The 24,709-nt window shown below is 43.0% G+C and overlaps 1 protein-coding gene across 1 annotated transcript in view; it reads left to right on the forward strand.

Annotated features, from left to right (window-relative positions):
- Positions 1-24,709, forward strand: part of LOC111979363 (solute carrier family 22 member 23) — a 55,259-nt gene that overhangs the window by 22,890 nt on the left and 7,660 nt on the right. The window contains exons 2-5 of the mRNA XM_024009856.2: positions 1,052-1,155; positions 1,374-1,528; positions 15,454-15,622; positions 17,921-18,048. Coding sequence (XP_023865624.2) covers positions 1,052-1,155; positions 1,374-1,528; positions 15,454-15,622; positions 17,921-18,048 — 556 coding nt within the window. The remainder of the gene's footprint in view (positions 1-1,051; positions 1,156-1,373; positions 1,529-15,453; positions 15,623-17,920; positions 18,049-24,709) is intronic.

Genomic DNA, 24,709 nt, shown 5'->3' on the forward strand with positions numbered 1-24,709 from the left:
ACGACTGTCTTGGTGTGTTTGGACCATTTGAAGTTTGTTGGTAATGTGGACACCAAGGAACTTGAAGCTCTCAAACCCGCTGCACTACAGCCCTGTCTGTGAATGGGGGTGTGTTCGGCCCTCCATTTCCTGTAGTCCACAATCATCTTCTTTGTCTTCTCAAGTGACAATGGTGGATTTACTGTGTCAGAATTAAAAACTTGGGGTGGCTGTAGAAAATCCTCCTAGTCGTCCCTTTTGCCTTCTGGTAGGCCGTCATTGTAAATAATAATTTGTTCTTAACTGACTTGCCTAATTTAAATAAAGGTAAAATACAAAATTAATAGTCAGGACTTGTTTATTATTTTGTGTTGTAAGGCCTGCTGGAGGGAGGATCGGCTGCCCTCTGCTCTAAGAACATGCTAGGACATTTCTCCCAACTGTTGACCCAGCCCACCTGTTGATCCCAGGTCAATGGGCGAGTGAGGCAGGGACAATTACAAAAACATAGTTCCACCCTAACGGGTCTTAGTTCTTCCAAGAGAGATGTGGATACCTTCAGTCAAGTGGAGTACACTTTAGCAGAAGAGTGCATACTGGACTGCAAACTCTGGACAATTCTCCTAACATGGTGGGGTGCTAGTGCATCAATGCAACAAAAAATAAAAACTTCCACCATTATCAACACTAGTACTAACAATTCAATGCTGTGTGTTTGTGGCAATAAATGAATGACTTGAGTATGTCTCCTGCTGCGTCATTGCCCCTGTGACCGGGGACCCGAGTCGATTGTCTGTAGTTTAAACCAGCACCTTTCTGAGTTCACCAACCATCAGGTGGTGCTTTTTTTCACCCTGGCTGAGATAATTAATGTACATGTTCCAGTCTGAATACGAAATGACTGATGTTAATGTGTTCTTTCTCCCTACACCGTATTATGGCTGCCCTCTGTGTGTGTGTGTGTGTGTGTGTGTGTTTCAGAGGGGTCCGGATAAAGCAGAAAACATCTGTTCTTTACATTGGATGGCCAATAGTAGCCTAACCTTCATATATTCCTGATCTTCCTTTACAGTGGAGTCTGGTGTGTGACTCGGCATGGAAGGTCCACATCGCTAAGTTCTCTCTGCTTGTGGGCTCCATATTCGGATACCTGGTCTTTGGGGTCCTGGCAGACTGGTGAGTTTTATTTCTAACTACTTCATAATAAAGTTATTACATAATATATTTGAATAGACGTTCAGTTCAGGAGTGTTCAGTGTGTTTCTTGATAATGCACTGAAACAATAAAATACCTTAAGGGGCAGACTCGAAGTCTTTAGCTTGTATTGTTTAAATATGGGACATCGCCCCCCCCTTGTCTCTCTCCCCACCCCCCATCCTCCCTCCATCCTCAGGTTTGGTCGCCACCCGGTCCTGATCATCTCGGTTCTGTTCATGCTGGTGTTCGGTTTGACCGTGGCATTCTCGGTCAACGTTCCCATGTTCAGCACCTTGCGCTTCTTCGAGGGCTTCTGCCTGGCAGGCATCATCCTCTCCCTCTACATCCTCAGTAAGTCTTCAGTAAGTCCTGCAGGCCTAGTACACCATGCTTTTCTCCATGCCTTTGCTATGCTGTACAGTCAATTGATTTATCTGTTTAGTGAGTATTTCAATTAGTGTTGTGGTAATGGATGTGCTGCAGTGTGGGCAGTTGTTGGTTTCCATAGCCTTGTCTTTGTGGAGTGTGTTATATTAAACAGACCCCCATGTCTTGAGTTGGCGTTGAGATTCTATATATCAACAGATGGTGTTATGACTATGAGTAGGGCCATATTACCTGACTAGGGGCTCCATCCCAAATGGCACCCTATTCTCTAGGGCTCTTGTTGAAAGTGGTGTACTATGTACAGTAGGGAATAGTGCCATTTGGGACACAGACTAGGGAAAATCCTAGTGACGAGGTGTAAATATGGTGTGAGGGGTGTTCTTTCCAACAGCTGCTGTTCGTTCTAGTTGCCTGTAAACTGTTAGGACAGGCCTCTGTATCACTGGAGATGACTGCAAGCGTTTCAGAAGGAGCTGTGGAAACCTATCGCCCCATAGAGAGAGAGACACTGCCTTTCCGATGTGGGTTATGTAGATGCTGTTGCAGCAGCTTCCATAGGTCCTAGCTATCGATCTGTGTTGTCACTCATCCCCATTTCCACCAGGCCTCTGCGTTGATAGAGATGACTGCAAGTATATGTACCTGTGTGGAAACCTAGGTTGTGTCTAAAATGGCACCCTATTCTCTATGTAGTACCCTACTTTGAACCGGGGCTCTGTGTCAATAGTAGTGCACTATATAGGGAATAGAGTACCACTTCAGACGCAGCCCTAGCTTTTCCAATGTGGGTCATGTTTGTGGAGGGTCAGCAGAGGGTCAGAGGCTGTTGAATATGTACTAAACACAGAGGGAGGCAAAGCAGCAATAAGGTACCTGCAGCCTGTCTGGTCTATTACATGGAACACTGTCAGAGCTGTGTCAGGCTCACACTTTTGATAGGGTCAGTTACACTAGGTTTGTTTTGGTCTGGGTTATAGTTCTAGGAAAGGCGACATCGCATTACTGGTAGACAGAGTGGAAAGTTATCAAAAGGTTTTTAAAAAAAGGTCATCCCAGCTTGACTTTGCCTGTGTTCCTGTGGAGGCAAATACCCTTGATCAAAGTGCCTTTCAGTGTAAATGTAGCCTCTGATAGCATTCAGCTTCTATTTTAGAGGGTGTGACCTCCTTCTGAGGAGGTATCAACTGACAGAGAATTGCTGACTTTCCACTTTTTGGAAGTCCCTCCGAAGCACTCCCAACAAGTGCAGAACAGCTTTGAAATGAGTGCAGTTTTTCTAAATCAAGCTCACTTCCTTGGTTTGTCCTCTCATTACTGTTAACCAATAGACTGAGTGACAGATACTGAGATAGAAACAGAGGAGGTGGCAAGTTGATCATCTGTCTGCTCCACTGTACTCGCTGGCCTTGCCCACTGCAGTGCTTCACTGGAACTGTGTGTACTGTACACTCATAACAGCCAGAGAGATGAATCCTTGTGACCTTTTCTCTCCACAGTAAAGGTTTGATGAGTGATAATCTGCCCTAGAAAGCCGTTCCGGTCGGTCCTGGCGCTCATTCCCATTGAAATGCATTTACCCAGCTAGCGAGGAGAGGGTGGGGGGATGGGGTGAGGAGGAGGAGATGATAGCGTCCTGATAACTAGTCTTGTGGTTGATGCGTGGGGGGACGGAACGGAAGGGGGGCAGAGCCAGAGGGCCCCTTGTCATTCTAATTTACTCCACACTGTCTACCTTGAAAAGCCTCGCAGCGTTCCCAAAATAGACGGCTGGGACCTTCTGTCAGTTTGTTTTGTGTTTGATAATTGCATTCAATGGTTGGTTGTTTACATAGCTTTCGCAAAGTCGTCTCACTGTATGCTGACTAGATACTGTGTATGTATGGACACAATTAAATTAAGGCCCACCCTCTTTTTGTCTGTCTCGCCAACTCTTTTGTCCATCTCCACCCTCTTTTTCTCTCGCTCTCTCTCTAGTCTCCACCTCTCCGCCCTGTCTTTCTCTATCCTGTTTTTCCACTCATTATCAACTGCCATCAGTGATTGCTGAGTAAATACTGTAGAGTGTACGTACGCTTTAAGGAGTGCCACTGAATCACTCCGGCAACGGTGGTAAAAGACTATGTACGAACCTGGAGTTCAAACCGACTGCATTTCATTCTCCATCAGTGTTGTTGAGGAACACACAGCAGAAAGGCAGAGCAAGGATATGGGGATTTTCCATTAAGGTTATGTGCTGAGAAGATTCATCATGTCGGGACGACATTGGCTGTCTACTTGTTAACACTTTCACACGGTCATCACGCATTTAGAATGATTGGTATAATTGATTTGTAGCATACCCATGGTTTGGCTGTACTATATTTGCTTTACAGATTTGTCTAGATTATGTCTGAACTCGCCATTCAAGTTGTGCAAATGCCAACCAATACAGTTTGGAATAATTACTCTATGGAATGGGTGGAGTTTTCTTAATTTTTTACCAGCTAGTCAAGTCATTTAGCTATACCGTTGCCTATATTGTTGTTCTTAATGTGGAGGCGGTATACGTCACATTCTGCGTCTCCCCTCTGTATTGCCACAACTCTACTAATGCGGGTTCTCTTCAGATATTGGCACTGTTGTTATCCTAACCCTCTATATCACTAAATACATAATACTGCTATGTACAGGATAGGCATATTTAGACTTTCCAAAAAAGTTATATTCACAAAACATCTACATTTTTCAGGGCAAATGGTAGAATTGGGGATGCCAGGCATCTAGGCTCTCATATCAACACAGCTGAGACTTGGGGTGTGGGAAAACCTGGGAAGAACCATGTAGTATTTGGGTCAAGGATAGTTCAAGATGTACTGTTAAGGAGTGTAGGCGAGGCTACTCCTTTAACGTCCAAGGACTTTATGTTCTGTTCTGAGGTAACTGGCTCTGGCAACCAACAGTCAAATACTCAATCAAAACGTGAATCGATTCTCAATTGCCATACGGTTGTAGAAACATAAATCCCTCTACTTTCATATCACATCAATATAATTTCAAATTTGCTAAATACACTGAGTGTACAAAACATTAAGGACACCTTCCTAATATGTAGTCCCCCCCCCACCAGAAAAGCCTCAATTTGTCTGGGCATGGACTCTTCAACGTGTCAAAACCTTTCCACAGGCATGCTGGCTCATGTTGACTCCAATGCTTCCCACAGTTGTCACATTGGCTGGATGTCCTTTGGATGGTGGACCATTCTTGATACACAGGAAACTGTTGAACATGAAAAACGCAGCAGCATTGCAGTTCTTGACCCAATCCGTTGCGCCTGGCACCTACTACCATACCCCGTTCAAAGGCACTTAAATCTTGTCTTGCCCATTCACCCTCTGAATGGCACACATACACAATCCATTTCTCAATTTTCTCAAGGCTTAAAAATCCTTCTTTAACCTGTATCCTCCCCTTCATATTTTTTCGGTGTATTTTTGGGGGGTATTTTATTAGGATCCCATTAGCTGTTGCAAAAGCAGCAACTACTCTTCCTGGGGTCCACACAAAACATGAAACATAATACAGAACATCAATAGACAAGAACAGCTCAAAGACAGAACTATATACATTTTTAAAAAAGGTACACGTAACCTATATATCAATGCATACACACAAACTATCTAGGTTAAATAGGGGAGAGGCGTTATGCCGCGAGGTGTTGCTTTATCAGTTTTTTTTTAAACCAGGTTTGCTGTTTAATTGAGCAATATGAGATGGAAGTTAGATGCAATTAGGGTTCTATATAATACTGTACACTTTCTTGAATTTGTTCTGGATTTGGGGACTGTGAAAAGACCCCTGGTGGCATGTCTCGTGGGATAAGTGTATGTGTGTCAGAGCTGTGTGTAAATTGACTATGCAAACAATTTGGGATTTTCAACACATTAATGTTTCTTATAAAAAGAAGTGATGCAGTCAGTCTCTCCTCAACTCTTAGACAAGAGAGACTGGCATGCATAGTATTTATATCAGCCCTCTGATTACAATTAAGAGCAAAATGTGTCGCCTTTGTTCTGGGCCAGCTGCAGCTTAACTAGGTCTTTCCTTGCAGCACTGGACCACACAGCTGGACAATAATCAAGACTACACAAAACTAGAGCCGGCAGAACTTGCTTTTTGGCGTGTGGTGTCAAAAAACCAGAGCATCTCTTTATTACGGCCAGACTTCTCCCCATCTTTACAACCATTGAATCTATATGTTTTGACCATGACAGTTTACAATCTAAAGTAACGCCAAGTAATTTAGCCTCAACTTCAACAGCCTCACCATTCATTACCAGATTCAGCTGAGGTCTAGAACTTAAGGAATGATTTGTACCAAATACAATGCTCTTAGTTTTAGAGATGTTCAGGACCAGTTTATTACTGGCCACCCATTCCAGAACAGACTGCAACTCTTTGTTAAGGGTTTCAGTGACTTCATTAGCTGTGCTTGTGGTTACTGATGTGTATATGGTTGAATCACCAGCATACATAGACACACATGCTTTGTTTAATGCCAGTGGCAGGTCATTGGTGAAAATAGTAGAGGGCCTAGAGAGTGGTACACCACACGTTACATGTTTGACATTAGAGAAGCTTCCATTAAAGAGAACCCTTTGAGTTCTATTAGATTGCCATATCGTGGATTCAGAGCTGAGGTTGAAAAGCCATAACACAAGTTTTTTTTCAACAACAGGTTATGGTCAATAATATCAAAGGCTGCACTGAAATCTAACAGTACAGCTCCCACAATCTTCTTATTATCAATTTCTTTCAACCAATCAGTCATTTGTGTCAGTGCAGTACATGTTGAGTGCCCTTCTCCATAAGCATGCTGAAAGTCTGTTGTTAATTTGTTTACAGATAAATAGCATTGTATTTGTTCAAACACAATTTTTTTTCCAACAGTTTGCTAAGAGCTGGCAGCAAGCTTATAGGTCTGCTGTTAGAACCAGTAAAGGCCGCTTTACCACTCTTGGGTAGCGGAATGACTTTGGCTTCCCACCAGGCCTGAGGACAATGACTTTCCTCTAGGCTCAGATTAAAAATATGACAGATAGGAGGGGCTATTGAGACAGCTACCATCCTCAGTTGCTTTCCATCTAAGTTGGCAATGCCAGGAGGTTTGTCATTATTGATTGATCATTTTTCCAACTCTCCCACACTTTTCCAACTCTCCCACACTAACTTTTCAAAATTGCAATGCTTTCATTATTAGATTTTTTTATGCATGAATACAATTGCTCACTGTTCGTTGTTGGCATTTCCTGCCTAAGTTTGCCCACTTTGCCAATGAAATAATCATAAAAATAATTGGCAACATCAAATGGATTCGTGATGAATAAGCCATCTGATTCGATGAAAGATGGAGTTGAATTTGTCTTTCTGCCCATAATTTCATTTCAAGTACTTAACAAGTGACATCAATAAAGGATCATAGCTTTCATCTGCGTTCACCTTGTCTGTCCATGTCATGGAAAGAGCATGTGTCCTTAATGTTTTCCACACACAGTGTAAACTGTTTTAACCTGTTTAACACAGTTGCAGCCGACAGTATTAAAATATGTCAGTTACAACACTTCTGGGTTCCTTCTTTCGTTACACACAGGTATTCAGAGATGCTAGATAGCTAATTAGAACAGGTGGTCACCTCTGTCTTCCGTAAACAAGTGCTCTAACATGGAAATATGGCTGTGTGGGAACCTAACCCTATGAAGCTGTGTAGTAATTTAACCTTTTCTTTTAGTTTTGACAATTCTTTCTTGCTGATATGATGGTTAAGTTCCAAATGTTTACAAAACCGTATCGCAAGCGAGGCATAGCCTATTAATGTTTAGACAGAGCTTCGGGGCAGTGTTGGAGCATCGGTGTATATGGCAGATATGTAAGTGAATAGACTCTAACGCGTTACCGTCTATGAATGTGCTGGGTCAAGGGTACCATGATTGGACCAAGGGAATGACCATACACTAAAGGTATTTCACCGTGGTTATGTCAACTTGCCTTGCACTCCAAGATTTCCCACATCAATGGAATTCTTTCTTCGTACTTCTCCTAAAGTGTGGCTGTGACTGCATAGTCATAATCCTGGTAGTCTGATTTTTGCTTTGTTAATCGTACACAAACGTCGATCTAAAGAGAGGGACTGTAATCCAGGTAAAACCCTGCAGGGTTCACTGTCAACAATGATATTTCCCCATGGAAACCACCATGTAAGCTACTGTCTTGTCAGTGTGGTTTCATCTTACCTAGAGACAGGACGCAGTGCTGCACTATATAGAGCTCATTGACATACTCTCTGTGTGACTTGTGATTTCCGCTTGTGACTCAAGGCTCTGGAGTGTGTATGACAGTAATTCCCCTTTAATTACGTAGGAAAGGTGCTCCCTTCCATCTAGCTTCCATCTGTTATTCCCCACCTGAAAGTGTTGGACATGGTATGTTTGGGCACTGGTTAGGGGCCTTACTGTACCTGTATGGGGAAATACTGAGGGTATGGTTACTAAGAGAACATAACCAACCTCCTCTGTTTCCCTCCCTTAACTATATCCCCAGTGCCTGCCAGCCAGCCATTCAGTGAGCTGTACGGTGGGCGGTAAGCCCCGGTAGGGGAGAGGTTTGTATAAATGCCTTTGTTCGCTCCGCTGCACTGGCCTGTCAGATTCAGCCATACTGCAGGGGCGGACAGGGCTGATGTGAGGCTCCTGACACAACCTCTATCACAATCCAGACGAGGGAGAGGGAGAGCAGTGGGAGAGACAAAGGCAGCGCTCTAGAGAGACGGAGGGTGGGGAAAATGGAGCGAGGGATAGGAATATAGCTCACTATCTATGTGTTGTCTCTTTATTACTCTTTTGGTGAGGATTTGATGTTATCAATCTATTTTTTTTAATGCTGGCACAAGTGTGAATGTTTGCTGTGCTAATGTGTGCATTTATCTGCAAAGGCCAGGTTGTGTGCACTCCAAAGCAGTGGGCCATATTAAGACTAGCACATCCATATCCACCCTATTTTTAAAACATAGCAGAATCACTAATCAAATGCAGTGCTATTTCTACCTCAGAGTTCCATCACTGACAAGGCCTACAGTATGTTAGCATTTTTGCGCTGTAGCATCAGTAGCCATACAGTATGTTAGCATTTTTGCTAGGGTTATTGTGCTCAGGTGCTGTGGGTAGACTTAGCAAGCTAGATTTGTTTCTTTCTCTGTGTGTTATTGTTAGCTCATGTCTTGCCCCAGCTATGTAGGTCACTTTACTTCTTTCCCAGCCTGTGTTGCGATTTGAATTCAACTATTTAACTAGTCTTAATTTTTATTGTTTTAGTTAGGTCATTGGATACATTTAGTTGCCTATATTGCCAATTTATTATTTTAACTTAATGAATCGTAAATGTTGACGACCATACTCTTATTCATTAGGCTAATCACAAAAGTATACAGTGTATTAGGGAGATCTCAGTATTTTGTATATCTACAGCACATAGAAATCATATCAACCCTGAACATAGGCCTCAGATTGTTGCTTCATATACTGTATCATTCCAGAGCACATGTGATCCTGGGATGTTGAACAGTGTCTAAGCAGACGATACTTGATGATATCACTCTCTGGCTGCAGTGTATTCCCCAGGCTTGCCCCCGCCTGCCACGCTCACGACATACTCGTGTTGTCTCAGGACTCTGGCATCTTGTTGAGAGATGAGCTGGTAGAGCTGATGATGTCACCAAACAGCTAGCTAGGAGTGCCCCAGCCCTGTGTACTAGTAGGAATCACAAGTTTGTGTGTGTAGAATTATCCAGATTTGACTACATGTTGCTGCCAAATGCCTAACACTTCCTTATTATTGAACACTTGGGTTGTATTTCACAAAGGGTTAAGTTAGTCAACTTTTACACTCATTAAGAAATAACTTAAAAATAATTGTGATTATTTGATTGATTTAACTCGTCTATACTCTCCTCATGTTTATAAAGATGGAATGAGTTAAGTCAGTTACTTTGAATCACTGTGTCCTCTACGTGACCATATTTGTTCATCTATTCAGAATTCAACACCTCCAGATGAAAGTCATGTGATATTCTCACCGGGAAATCTAGTCTTGTGACTTCATCAGGAGGTGACTTCATCACGTTCTTGCTCTTTTTGTGCTAAAGGAGCAGAGTTGTATCTTGATCACTGTGAAGCAGTGACATTAAATGAAATGTACTATTGACTATCTGATCAGTCCATTCATTCCAGTCTGACGTGTTGTAGTCTTTATGCTTACAACCCTTACTGGACTGTATCGATTATTCTGTGTAGTTACAACTTAGAGACACTAGAGTCTGCACTCACTTCAACTTAATTACATACATAGTCCTACTCCTAGCTCTAATGTACAGATAAGAATCTGCTGTACATCCACATTGCTATACATTTAGCATTGCACAGAGAAACTGAGAAGATGCACAGGAAAACACTTATCTACTCTAAAAAGTAGATGGATGACGGCGTATCCCCTGTTTGCCATGCTCTATCCTGGTCTGTTTCCCCTCTGGTGATGGGATAGTAAAGCTGGTTTATTCAGACAGGATTTGGGCCAGCTCTGTTCCCCTTCCTGCTGCAGTATGTATGGCTGGGTTCTGCTGCTCGGACAGATTGACTGTCGGTAATTAGTGTGTGTGTGTGTGTGTGTGTGTGTGTGTGTGTGTGTGTGTGTGTGTGTGTGTGTGTGTGTGTGTGTGTGTGTGCATCCGTCCGTATCCAGATGATTAATCTCCCAGTACAGAGGGAGAGAAGAGACTGAAGTGCAGACAGACATGGAGGGGGGTGGGTTTGAGTGAGTGAATGTGTCTGTGGTAATGCTGAGACTGAGTTCATGTCGGTGACCCTATGTGAATGTAGGAGCTCCCATGGTGCAGAATGTACGAGTCTGGGATCCGTATACTGTAGCTTTCATGTCATTTTATATTTTTCATTAATTGATTGTCTATGGGTCTTAGCAAGCAGTTTCTTATCAACATATAGTATGTTGATGGTGTGACCATCTGTAGAGCATTTACAGATGGATTATCCAGACTATCCCCAAAAATGTAACCGGATGAGTTAAAGCTGAATGATGGAGGCAAGGATGGAGGACCCTGACTTAGCTAGCTGACTATACTAGGATGAGTTAGGGTTGCACTAGGATCAGTTGAAGCAGAATGAAGGGGCCATGGAGGACACAGGTTTAACTATCTGACTAAACTAGGATCAGTTTGTGCTGAATGATGGAGGTACAAAGGAATAAAGGCTTTATAAAGGCTTAACTGAACATGGATCAGTTAGTGATGTATAGACCTGGCCCACTAGACATTAATGAGCGCTGAGATCAGCCCTATTTCTCAGAGACAGATAAGGATGTCTAGGCAGGATAAATGGTGGATTTTCTCAGCCAGAAGAGAGGAGGAAATCTGTGACTGGCTGGGAGATTCACAGCGAGGGCTACCACGGAACCCCCTCCGTCCTTCTCTTCACGTCTTCCTCTTACCCCTCTCCCTTCCTCCCCTCTCTCTCTGCTCTAGATGAGTTAAGGTGCAGACTCAGTGCTTCCTCTGAGCAGGGTAAAGTTCACTTTTGTGCTGGGTGTACATTCCCACTGGCTGATCTGCAAACTTCCTTTCCTCCTTCTCTTCATTCTTATCTCTCACCCCTAGCCCCCTTCCTCTCCCCTGGGGCGATATCCCTCCCTATCAGAAGTCCCAGAGTCATGGATGGATGGGGACTTTCTATCCCATAGCTTGATACTGTAGTAGGCCCATATTGCTGACTCAGTTTTATTCAATGTACAGAGACATGACTCACACTTTCATGATGTATCCAAAGGATGTAGTCACCCTTTGGATACGTAACATTTGCCCAGTACCGTCCAATGTTCCATAAGCACAAAAAGCTTATTTCTCTCAAATGTTGTGCACAAAGTTGTTTACATCCCTGGTACTGAGCATTTCTCCTTTGCTAAGGTAAGCCATCCACCTGACAGGTGTGGTATATCAAGCAGCTGATTAAACGGCACGGTCATTACACAGGTGCACCTTGTGCTGGGGACAATAAAATGTGCAGTTTTGTCACACAACCCAATGCCACAGATGTCTGGAGGGAGCGTGCAATTGGCATGCTGACTGCAGGAATGTCCACCAGAGCTGTTGCCAGAGAATTACATTTTCAATTCTTTAGCATAAGCTGCCTCCAACGTCGTTTTAGAGAATTTGGCAGTTCGTCCAACCGGTCTCACAACCATAAACCACATGTATGGCATTGTGTTTGCTGATGTTAACGTTGTGAACAGAGTGATAATACACAGCCCCATAACGCATGAATCTCTACACAATTCCTGGAAGCTGAACATATTCCAGTTCTCCCATGGCCTGCATTCTCACCAAACATGGCACCCATTGAGCGTGTTTGTGATGCTCTGGATCGACGTGTACGACAGCGTGTTCCAGTTCCCACCAATATTCAGCAACTTCGCACAGCCATTGAAGAGGATTGGGACAATATTCTGCAGGCCACAATCAACAGCCTGATCAACTCTATGCAAAGGAGATGTGTCATGCTGCATGAGGCAAATGGTGGTCACACCTGATACTGACTGGTTTTCTGATCCACGCCCCTACCTTTAAAAAAAAAAAGTATATCCGTATTCCCAGTCATGTGAAATCTGTAGATTCGGGCCTAATGAATTTATTTAATTTTACTGATTTCCTTATGAACAGTATCTCAGTAAAAACTTTGAAATTGTTTCATGTTGCATTTATATTTTTGTTCAGTATACAGTTGAAGTCGGAAGTTTACATGCACTTAGGTTGGAGTCATTAAAACACAATTTTCTACCACTCCACAAATTTCTTGTTAACAAACCAAAGTTGTGGCAAGTCAGTTAGGGCAACTAGGGCAATTGTTTACAGACAGGTTATTTCACTTATAATTCACTGTATCACAATTCAAAGTCAGAAGTTTGCACACACTAAGCCTTTAAACAGCTTGGAAAATTCCAGAAAAGTATGTCATGACTTTAAAAGCTTCTGATAGGCTAATTGACATCATTTCAGTCAATTGGAGGTGTATCTGTGGATGGATTAAGGCCTACCTTCAAACTCAGTGCCTCTTTGCTTGCCATCATGGGAAAATCAAAAGAAATCAGCCAATCACCTCAGAAAAAACATTGTAGACCTCCACAAGTCTGGTTCATCCTTGAGAGCAATTTCCAAATGCCTGAAGGTACCACGTTCATCAGTAAAACAATAGTACGCAAGTATAAACACCATGGGACCACGCAGCCGTCATTCCGCTCAGGAAGGAGACGTGTTCTGTCTCCTAGAGATGAACGTACTTTGGTGCGAAAAGTGCAAATCAATCCGAGAACAACAGCAAAGGACCTTGTGAAGATCCTGGAGGAAACGGGTACAAAAGTATTTATATCCATAGTCAAATGAGTCCTATATCGACACAACCTGAAAGGCCGCTCAGTAAGGAAGAAGCCACTGCTCCAATACCGCCATTAAAAAAGCCAGACTACGGTTTGCAACTGCACATAGGGACATGGGAGGAATGGGTCAAAATTCACCCAACTTATTGTGGGAAGTTTGTGGAAGGCTACCCAAAATGTTTGACCCAAGTTAAACAATTTAAAGGCAATTCCCTAAGACAGGGAATTTTTACTAGGATTAAATGTCAGGAATTGTGAAAAACTGAGTTTAAATATATTTGGCTAAGGTGTAAGTAAACTTCCGACTTCAACTGAATGTCCGTGTGTACTGTATTTAGAAGGAGCGGGCCCTGGGAACACAAGTGTGTTACACACACACACACACACAGACACACACACACACACACACACACAAACCCAGTAGCCGGGGTCAGTGAGGCAAGGGGGGGGGAGGGCATGAGGAGATCATGTGATTGCTGGGGAAAAGTCAGTGGTCAGATATTGTAGTGTTCTCAGAACAATGGGCCTTCTTTGGCTCACTGGACGTTCAGTTCTTGAAGTTGCATGCTCTATTAGGATCCCACACTGTGTTACTCAACTGCTTGTATTGGTAGAGGCAGCAAAATAAGAAGATTATCGCTTTTGTTGGTAAGGCTACCCCTAGTCAACCTTCGATGATATCACCCTGGCGTTCAATGAGCACCTTGTCACCAAAGCCCTTTATTAGTGCATTTGGTCACTCCTGTCACCCTGGCTTTCTGTGAGTGTTTTGCTTTTGACATCAGCTGAGCGCTTCTTTGTGTCAGCAGGCAGGGAACGGCCCGAGCTAATGGTTGGCGGTTCGGGTCTGGAGCAGGGAATTGTGGGACTGCTGATTTAGGAGGGGTGGGGAGGATTAGGGTCAGCTGGAGTAAGGTGCTCAGGTGGCCCCCACCTTCACCCCTCAACCCCCATTCTGCCCCTTCAGGAGTTTGTTTGTGTGTGTGTCAGGGGATGTGTGTGTTTCTGCATGAGTGTCTTACATGTTTTCATACGTAGTAATTCTGTACAGAATGTTCTGTTAGTGCGTCCGTATGTGTGATCCTCACAACCACATAACACCAAACCAATGCTATTCCCATTGACCCATGACTTTACTCACAAAACTCCCACTGAGCTACAGGATGAGGTTACTCCAAAACCCAACATTCCCTCTTCCCCCCCCCCCCCTCTCCTCACTCCTCTTCAGTCTTAGCGTGGTCGTTCCAGCTGTGTTACTGTTAGTGTCAGTTTGAAGTTACACCAAACCCAACACTCCCTCTTTTCTTCCCCGTCTCCGCTCTCCCCCTCTTAGCTTGGTCGTTCCAGCTGTGTTACTGTTCCACGAACACAGAGCATTATTCATACTAGCTAGGAGGGGGGCAGATCCTAATTGAAATTCCAGGCTTTTCTTTGGGAGTGGAGCGGAGCTACAGCCTGCAGACACTGTATTATCCCGGCCCTGTCACCTTGAAAGACCCATCTGGAGCTGGGCCGCGTGCTCCGGCTGCAGAATGCGGCCACCAGAAAAGAAAACACAAGTCAAAAAAGACAGGAGGAGATGTAGAGGAAGGAATGAATGGAGGACAAAAGGCTGAGGGAGAGAACGGGGAAGAAAGAGGCAGAGCAACTGTTACAGTATTAGACACCTTGCCTGCTTTTAATATATTGTATAATGTGTGCTGCTGCAGCGTCTAGCTAGCTAAGGGGCTGAGTTGTGTGTGTTTCTGCCGGCTAGCGAGGTGGTGGCATGCATGCTAATGACTGTATGAATGAACCAGGATCTTTCTTATCGTAGCTGAGGAGAAGTAAGTACAAGTTGGTCATCATTAGTTCACTGCAATGGGCTCAGTTCAGGGCAGTGACTCTTCAGTGCTCTTAAGACAAAATAAGCAAATATTTGACGTCATATTCTCTGCATGATAATTGCCGATTTATGCCGTGGCGTCAGTCATACAATGTCCCTGATCTTACCTCGGTATTGCATCAGTTCCAGACAAGGTAATTAGACAATGTTCACGATAGTGGCATCGGTATCAGGATACCTCCTCTCCTTCCCATGGATGGAGCTGTGTAGTGGAGCTAGTGCCACCACTCTCCCTGTCCACTCTCTATGTCAAGTTGTGTATATGTGGGGGTGACATTGTTTGCCTTTTGTTGCCTCTGCACCATCTATATCATAGATAAAACTGTATGTCTGTATCTATTAGAATTGTGTCTATCATAGATGGAGCTGTGTCTGTGATCAGAATCTGTGTCTATCTGTATTTTAGTTTGACTCGTAGGCTAACCTCTCTCCTCTCTCTTTCTCCCCCCCTGCGGTCGAGCTCTGTCTGGAACTGTGACTGTGCCTATGTCTGTATTGTAATATTACTGACTCATGTCTCTCTCGCTCTCTCTTCCAGGGATTGAGCTGTGCCTACCAGCCTGGCGTTTCTCCATGACCATGGTTGCCAGCTTTGTGGTGCTGGGCGGGCAGCTCCTTATGCCAGGGATGGCATACCTCTGTCGAGACTGGCAGGTTCTGCAGGCCGTCATCATCTGCCCGCTGATCCTCATGGTCTCTTATATCTGGTGAGGACAACACCTACTTTACTCCCCATCTCAGGCAAAGCACAAAACAGTTCTGGGACAGGCTATACCCACCACCTGCTATAATTTGGCATCTTAGTATTGATATATTTAGCTGTTTATTATACGTGTGATCCCATTGAGATTGATACTACTGATTTAATTCACTTGGTTAGTTGCTATAGCCTACCACTCCCAATCATCACACACTAGAGGTCATGATTGGGTTATATTGTAGGCTAATGTGGGTTCTATTTATCCAATGCTTATATTATGTACACTACCGGTCAAAAGTTTTAGGACACCTACTCATTCAAGGGCTTTTCTTTATTTTTACTATTTTCTACATTGTAGAACTATGAAATAACTATTAAGTAACACATATGTAATCATGTAGTACCCAAAAAAGTGTTAAACCGATTTTTAAAATAGCCACCCTTTGCCTTCATGACAGCATTGCACACTCTTGGCATTCTCTCAACCAGCTTCACTTGGAATGCTTTTCCAACAGTCTTGAAGGAGTTCCCACATATGCTGAGCACTTGTTGGCTGCTTTTCCTTCACTCTGCGGTCCAACTCATCCCAAACCATCTCAATTGGGTTGAGGTCGGGTGATTGTGGAGGCCAGGTCATCTGATGCAGCACTCCATCACTTTCCTTCTTGGTCAAATAGCCCTTATACAGCCTGGAGATGTTGAGTCATTGTCCTGTTGAAAAACAAATGATAGTCCCACTAAGCCCAAACCAGATGGGATGGCGTATCGCTGCAGAATGCTGTGGTAGCCCTGCTGGTTAAGTGTGCCTTGAATTGGAAATAAATCAGTGTCTCCATTCTTTACGGTGGGAAATACACATGCAAAGATCATCCATTCACCCACACTGCGTCTCTCACAAAGACACAGCGGTTGGAACCAAAAATCTCAATTTTGGACTCATCAGACCAAAGGACAGATTTCCACCGGTCTGTCCATTTCTCGATTTTCTTGGCCCAAGCAAGCTCATCTTATTGGTGTCCTTTAGTAGTGGTTTCTTTGCAGCAATTCGACCATGAAGGCCTGATTCACACAGTCTCCTCTGAACAGTTGTTGTTGAGATGTGTCTGTTACTTGAACACTGCAAAGCATTTATTTGGGCTGCAATTTGAAGCATGTAACTCTAATGAACTTGTCCTTTATAGCGGAGGTAACTCTGGGTCTTCCTTTCCTGTGACGGTCCTCATGAGAGCCAGTTTCATCATAGTGCTTGATGGTTTTTGCGACTGCACTTGAAGAAACGTTCAAAGATCTCAATGTTCTGTATTGACTGACCACGTCTTAAAGTAATGATCGACTGTTGTTTTTCTCTGCTTATTTGAGCTGTTCTTTACATAATTTTTTACCAAATAGGGTTATCTTCTGTATACCCCCTTACCTTGTCACTACACAACTGATTGGCTCAAACTCATTAAGAAGGAAAGAAATTCCACAAATGAACTTTTTAACAAGGTAAACCTGTTCATTGAAATGCATTCCAGGTGACTACCTCATGAAGCTGGTTGAGAGAATGAAAAGAGTGTGCAAAGCTGTCATCAAGGCAAAGGGTGGCTATTTGAAGAATCTCAAATATAAATATATTTTGATTTGTTTAACACTTTTTGTTGGTTACTACATGATTCCATATGTGTTATTTCATAATTTTGTTTTACAATGTAGAAAATAGTTAAAATAAAGAAAAACCCTTGAATGAGTAGGTGTTCTAAAACTTTTGACCGGAAGTGTATGTATGAAATGAAAGTGGGAATAGCGAGGCATGGGAGAACATAGAATTGGACATTATCTGTGTAGAATCAGAGGGAAGCTTCTTGGACCCAAGGGAATCTTCCAGGGGTGCTTCCCCACAGTAGTAACAGCCATAATAGCGTATGATAATTAATAGCTTAACATCCATTCAAAGGACCTCTAATGTACATGTTACTACAGCTGGTGTCTCTAAGGCCTGGGCAATAAATACTCATTCATTAACCACCATTTACCTTGTATTCACACTGTATACCTGATGAGCGGCAGGTAGCATAGTGGTTAAGAACGAGAGTACAGTATTGCAGTTATTATCAGCTAGAAAGAAAGCATGAATGCACACACACACTCTCTCACACACATACTTTCCAGTACCCGGGGATTCCCACAGAGCCTGAGGAAGGAGGATAATATATTGAGGTTCCTTTCAGCCTCGTTAAATCCCAATGGGGGAAAAAAGGGACTAATTTAATTGATTCAACAGTTCTTATTTTATTGAGCAGATTGTTCTCTTGTTTCCATGTAGGATCTTCCCCGAGTCTCTGCGGTGGCTGCTGGCCACTCAACAGTATGGCCGCTCCAAGTGGATCATGGGACACATTGCCAAGAAGAACCAGGTTAACACCGAGCTGGACACTGATCACATCCTCACAGGTATAGTACACAGGGGAGAGGTCATTCCTTTTTTAACTGCTCTACTCACAGGTACACTCATCTCAGTTTTAGAACTGGTGATATTAACTACTCAGCTCAAGACGTCAGTCTTCGGGCTTGAATTTCTTTCTCTGTGTATTTGCTGTGCTTTTGGTTATTTAAAAGTGGAGGAGTTTGTCTTCTGAAGGGAAAGGACTTTACATCTACTATTTCCCTAGCAAGATCAGCTGCCTTGTCTCTGAGACAGAAGTGCTTGGTCAGTCTGAATGGATCTGACTGACGGGGGAAATCCCCTTCCTTCCTCTATGCCTGGTTCCCATAGTAACAGTCCTCTCTCCTGGGGCCGAGGGAAATTGGCAGGGTAGTAAACCTACACCATGGCCTTCCGGATGGGACCCTCCGGACCCTTAATTAACTTTATTAGGGCCTTTCGTGGGTGGAGGGGGAGAGGCATTGCTCACAGACAACAGATGGGGCCAGGTCAATCACTTTGGATAGTGACTAGATACAACCATAGGCAGTGCCATATTCCTGCAGTGGACAAGAGAGAACTATGGTATTGACAGAGGTCATGGTATTGACAGAGGTCATGGTATTGACAGAGGTCATGGTATTGACAGAGGTCATGGTATTGACAGAGGTCATGGTATTGACAGAGGTCATGGTATTGACGCCCCTTTAAATGTAACTGTTCTTCTGGGTGATTTTGTGTGTGTGCCCTCATTAATAGTCAAAAGGTTGGACATACCTACTCAAGGGTTTTTATTTTTACTATTTTCTACATTGTAGAATAATAGTGAAGACATAGAGACAACAACTGATAGACAATATAATTCACAGGGCTGAGCTTGTTTTATGCATGTTTGCATCATGCAGGCCTATGCAACTAATGAAACATTTACTCGTCTGTCATCACTATCATGTTGATTTAATTCATTCCAATTAATAATTTGGGATTGAAAACGTATAGCCAGCCCGGGTTTGAATATAAACCAAATTTGATCACATTCACATTTTCTCCTGACACACAAATGGACTATAAATACGTAATGTGACCAATTTTGTTCACCCTGACCAGATGGGCAGGGCACATTAGTATGTATGCAGCTGCTATTATTTGTAGCCTACAGTTGATCAGACTGAAATATAGTCTCTTTTTCATCCAATACAGCATGTCAGATCTCTTTTTAGGTAGCCTTGGCTGCTGCAACATTTATGAAATTAGTTTTCGCTTGTGTCTGTCCGGAGTGATTGTATTCTCACCTATGCTAAATAAATACAGAAAGAAAGTGGAAAGCCTACTTGAGCACGTGCGGGGAAAAAATGTGCTGCCTCAGCCTCTCTCTTTAATCTCACTGTTAATGGATGATGCGATGGAAGCTATTAAGTCATTCTTTATTGATTTCGACATCCCAGAAAAGACAGTCGAAAGTTCCATATTTTCAGCAAGTAAAGCATTGTAACGTGCAATTACCGATGCAAGCTCCTTGTAGTTGCCATTGTTAGCGGAACTTTCCATCTCGTCGTGTCCTCTAAAAGCCAATTCGATAAGTGTCGATAAGCAGTTAAGAATATCCATGTTTCTTCTTCCTTTCTCGTTGTGTTGCGCAGTTTGAATACGCAGACCTTCGTCCACATGATTAGGCGGCTTGATGAAAGGCTCCCACTTAACCAGCTATTCTTTTGATACAAGGTGGTATTGAACGCACTCACCTTGTCATCCTTCTTCATGAAGATGATCTCAGGCAGAGGTCGACACTCGCTTTTAATTCGCACCTTTTCCGTGTACCCAAGAGAATGATTTGTGGTAGCATTGGCCGCGACAACTGCACACTCGAGCTAGTAGCTAGCTAGCCAGCTAATGCTACTGTAGTTAGCAAGGCAAATTGAAATAAATTGCACCAACTGGTCACACAAATAAAGTTCTAAAACCAAGAAAACTATTTATAATCTACCTTTTCCGTCACCTGTAATTTGAAGAAACTAATTTGAATTTAATAATATCCCCTAAACTGTCACTTTTCAATCTCTATCCAATAATGCCACCTGTGTTGCGTTAATAACATTTAGACTACATTACCCAGCAGGCTATGCGGGGGGGGGGGCAGGTGGTTGAAGAATGCCTTGCATGGCTAAACAAGGACTTTCTAGCTAAAGTCTATGTTCATTAAAAGTAGTTAAACCAACGCCCCGGTTTGTCATTATACAAGGAACACAAACATAACATGGTGTCAGATTGGTAGTCGCTATGACGAGACAGAGAAAAGGAGTTACTCTGTTCAATTTTCATCCCAGAAATTTTCATTCTACCACAAGTCAAGTGACGTGAGTAGTCAAAGATGCTAGCTTGCAAGAGCTAGGGCAACGAGCCGCAACAACGAGTGACAGCAGCGAGAGCGAGGCTGCATTGGAACCTGTTGATGAGCAACATACTGAAGTAAGAGAAATTGACACTGTTCCTGTTCCCCGTCATAGATGGGCTTAGTCCTCCTACTCCTATGCAGTTAACAGGCAATCTAGCTGACAATTGGAAACGTTTCAAGCAGATTCAATATCTACCTATCAGCCAGTGGAGCAGGGGGAGATGATGAGAAATTGAAAGCTTCCATTTTTCTGCATGTTATTGGAGAGGATGCATTGGACATTTACAATAGCTTTCAGCAAGACGAGGAAAACTTGACATTGACTGTGCTAATGGCTACATTTGAGGAGTACTTTGTACCAAGCCAGAACGTCACGTTTGAGAGAAGTTTTTCTCTCATGATCAGAAACAGGGAGTCAGTTTTGACCAGTATTTGCCTGAGCTGAACACACTGAGCAAAACGTGTGAATCTGAAAGACTCACTAGTGAAAGATGGGATAGTCCGTGGCATACTTGATAATGGACTCAAGGAGAGATTGCTGTGTGAGAAAGATTTAACTTTGGATAAAGCATGTAACAACTGTGGGAAAATAATTTCTCAAAATGCTGCAAAGCTGAGACTACAAAGAAAAAGGTTCACACAGTCAAGGAGGAGATTGAAGAATTCTTTGTTGAATATGTGGAAATATGCCATGCAGTAAAAGCTGAGTGGTATGTGCCATTGACTGTGAATGAAACTATAATACCATTCAATCTTGATACTAGAGCACAGGTAAACCTGTTGTCTCTGGATGACTACAAAACACAAAGTGAAGAGCAAAATACACAGATGAAAATGAAGGTTACTTAGGAGAACGTATCAGTCAAAGGAAGCTGCATAGTAACTTTACAGCACGAAGGAAAACAGTTCAAAGCACAGTTGCTGATAATGGAAGAGAGTGTACAGCCTATTCTAGGAATCATTGCATGTGAAAAGCTCAATTTGTTGAAAAGAGTGTATGTAGTGACATCACAGACTGAAAATGACCAAGAATCACTACTGGCTGTGTATGAGGATGTGTTTGAGGGTCTTGGATGTTTACCAGGAGAACACAAAGGTACTGATGACAAAATTACTCCAGTTGGGCATACATGCAGAAAAGTTCTATTTGCACTGAGGAAAAAGCTCAAGGAGGAACTCTGATGCATGGAAAAGATGGACATCATCACAAAAATGGATGAACCTAAAGACTGGGTAAGCTCACTGGTTATTGTGGTGAAAAAGAACGGCGATCTCAGGATATGTCTAGACCCGAGAGATCTCAACAAAGCAATCAAGAGAGAGCATTTCAAGTTGCCAACCAGAGAAGAGATAATGTCGCAGTTTGCTGGAGCAAAGTGGTTCAGTAAGCTTGATGCCTCATCAGGATTCTGACAAATGAAGCTAGATGATGCAAGCTCAAGGCTATGCACATTCAACACACCTGAGGGCAGGTACAGATTTCTTCATCTACCATATGGGATTCTCTCAGAGCCAGAGGTCTCGCACAAGACAATCCACATGATCTTCGAGCACATTCCAGGAGTAGAGACTATGATGGATGACATCATCGTCTGGGGGTCCACAAAAGAACACGACGCGAGTGTGAAACAAGTGCTGGACCTGACATGGAAGGTCAACCTAAAACTAAACAAGGACAAATGTGAGTTAGGTGTGAAAACACTTACTTAGCTTCGTGGGAGACGTACTTTCACAGGATGGAGTCAAAGTAGACCGAAGGAAAACATCAGCCATCAACAACATGGAGCGCCCGAAGAACAAGGACGACGTGAGACGCTTCATGGGCATGATCACCTACCTTGCAAAGTTTATACCTCAACTGTCAGCACAGTCCACTCCACTCAGATGTCTCCTGGAACAGAAAAACGAATGGGAAGGGTCCCATAAACAGGAAAACTGCTTCAAAAACCTAAAGAAGACAATCACAGAAGAGCCATTGCTCAGGTTCTATGATCCAGAGAAAAGCACAAGGATTTCTGCAAACGCGTCACAGTTTGGCCTGGGAGCAGTTCTTCTGCAACAGCATGACGAGACATGGCAACCCGTCGCTTATGCGTCCAGAGCCTTGACAGGCGCAGAGACAAGGTATGCACAAATAGAGAAAGAACTACTGGCGAGCACATACGCATGCGAAAGGTTTCACCAATACGTCTACGGACAACACTTCGAAGTAGAAACCGACCACAAACCATTGGTGTCAATCATGTCTAAGCCACTGAATGATTGTCCAATGAGAATCCAGAGAATGTTGATCAGACTGCAAAAGTATGATGTGAAGATGATCTATACCCCGAGAAAGTTAATGTTTGCTGCCGACATTCTTTCTCGAGCAGTTGACAGAGAGCTTCGACACACAGAAAAACACAGATTCAGGCCTACGTCGACATGATTGTAGCATCCCTTCCTGTGTGTTCTGAGAGAATGGAGCAGATCAAAAGAGAGACCGCAGCTGACCAAACAATGATAGAGTTGAAAGAAACAACACTGATAGGATGGCCTGCACAGAAAAACAACTGTCCAAGGAGAATACAGGATTACTGGATGTGCAGAGCAGAGCTCACCATTGTGGATGACAGTGTTCAAAGGCAACAAGATTGTCATTCCCATGACACTACGCAAAGAAATGCTACAGAAAACACACGAGGGCCATTTGGGTGAGGAAAACTGCGAACCATGAGTATGAGAAGTAATGTAATGAATGATCAAAAAGGACTGTTAGAGCCCCTGAAAGGCTTATTGAGAATTGCTTTTTAAATGGGCACCTGGACTGAATGTTTTGTTTATGTGAAAAGAAATAGAGCCACAATAGAGTATTGTTGGACAGACTATATTTAGTTGGGGGGGAAAAATACATCAGAATATGTTCATTGCCTTTCAAAGTGATGAGAGCAATGTAAAAATATTGGGGGAAAGAAATGTGTGTTATTTGAAAATTGCGTGTTATGCAGGTTGAGTAAACAAATGTGATGTGACATGTGTAGTTACAGAGAAAAGTAGTTTTTTTTTTAAAGGAAGGAAGATATGTTATGTGTTAATAACATTTAGACTACGTCACCCAGCAGGCTATGCGGGGGGGTTGGTATATGTTCATTAAAAGAAGTTAAACCTATGCCCTGGTTTGTCATTATACAAGGAACAAACATAACATCCCCAGCTCACTAAGCTTCTCAACACATAGAACCCCCCCCATAATGCTCTGCAGCACAACCCCAATAAAACGCACTAGGTTCATTCTCTGATCCTAATCCTATGATTGGATGACAACATATCACTTCATACTGCAAAAGCTTTGATTGGTTGGAGATCGTCCAACGGAACTGGTCATAATTGCCATGTAGGTCTATGAAAGGGGGTGAGGCCTACGAGCCTCCTTAGTCTTATATTGAAGTCAATGTAGCCAGAGGAGAATGCAAGCTAGCTGTCCTCTGGCTACACCATGGTGTTACCCCAGTGAGTGCTGTTGAAATTACCATAGACTTTCATTGCAAAACAGTGTGTTTTAATCAATTATTTGGTGACACATTAATATATTTAGTATAGTTTTATCTAAAAAGGCTAACTTTGTTTCACTATTTTTATTGATATTACATTTCAATGAGGAGGATGGTCCTCCCCTTCCTCCTCTGAGGAGCCTGCACTGATTATGTATTTGTTTACTTATTTATATTTAGTTATTAGTTTACAGTACAGGACCAGTCAAAAGTTTAGACACACCTACTCATTCTTTATTTTTACGATTGTCTACATGGTAGAATAATAGTGAAGACATCAAAACTATGAAATAACACACATGGAATCATGTAGTAATGAAAATATATTTGAGGTTCTTCAAAGTAGCCAGCCTTTGCCTTGATGAAAGCTTTCCACACACTTGGCATTCTCTCAACCAGTTTCACCTGGAATGCTTTTCCAACAGTCTTGAAGGAGTTCCCACATATGCTGAGCACTTGTTGGCTGCATTTCCTTCACTCTGCAGTCCAACTTATACCAAACCATCTCAATTGGGTTGAGGTCGGGTGATTGTGGAAGCCAGGTCATCTGATACTCTCCTTCTTGGTCAAATAGCCCTTACACAGCCTGGAGGTGTGTCGGATCATTGTCCTGTTGAAAAACAAATGATAGTCCCACTAAGCCCAAACCAGATGGGATGGTGTATCGCTGCAGAATGCTGTGGTAGCCACCATCTCACCACCTCCTCCATGCTTCACAGTGGGAACCACATGCGGAGATCATCCGTTCACCTACTGTGAGTCTCACAA

Source organism: Salvelinus sp. IW2-2015, linkage group LG19 (assembly GCF_002910315.2).
Source record: "Salvelinus sp. IW2-2015 linkage group LG19, ASM291031v2, whole genome shotgun sequence".
Classification (NCBI taxonomy): domain Eukaryota; kingdom Metazoa; phylum Chordata; class Actinopteri; order Salmoniformes; family Salmonidae; genus Salvelinus; species Salvelinus sp. IW2-2015.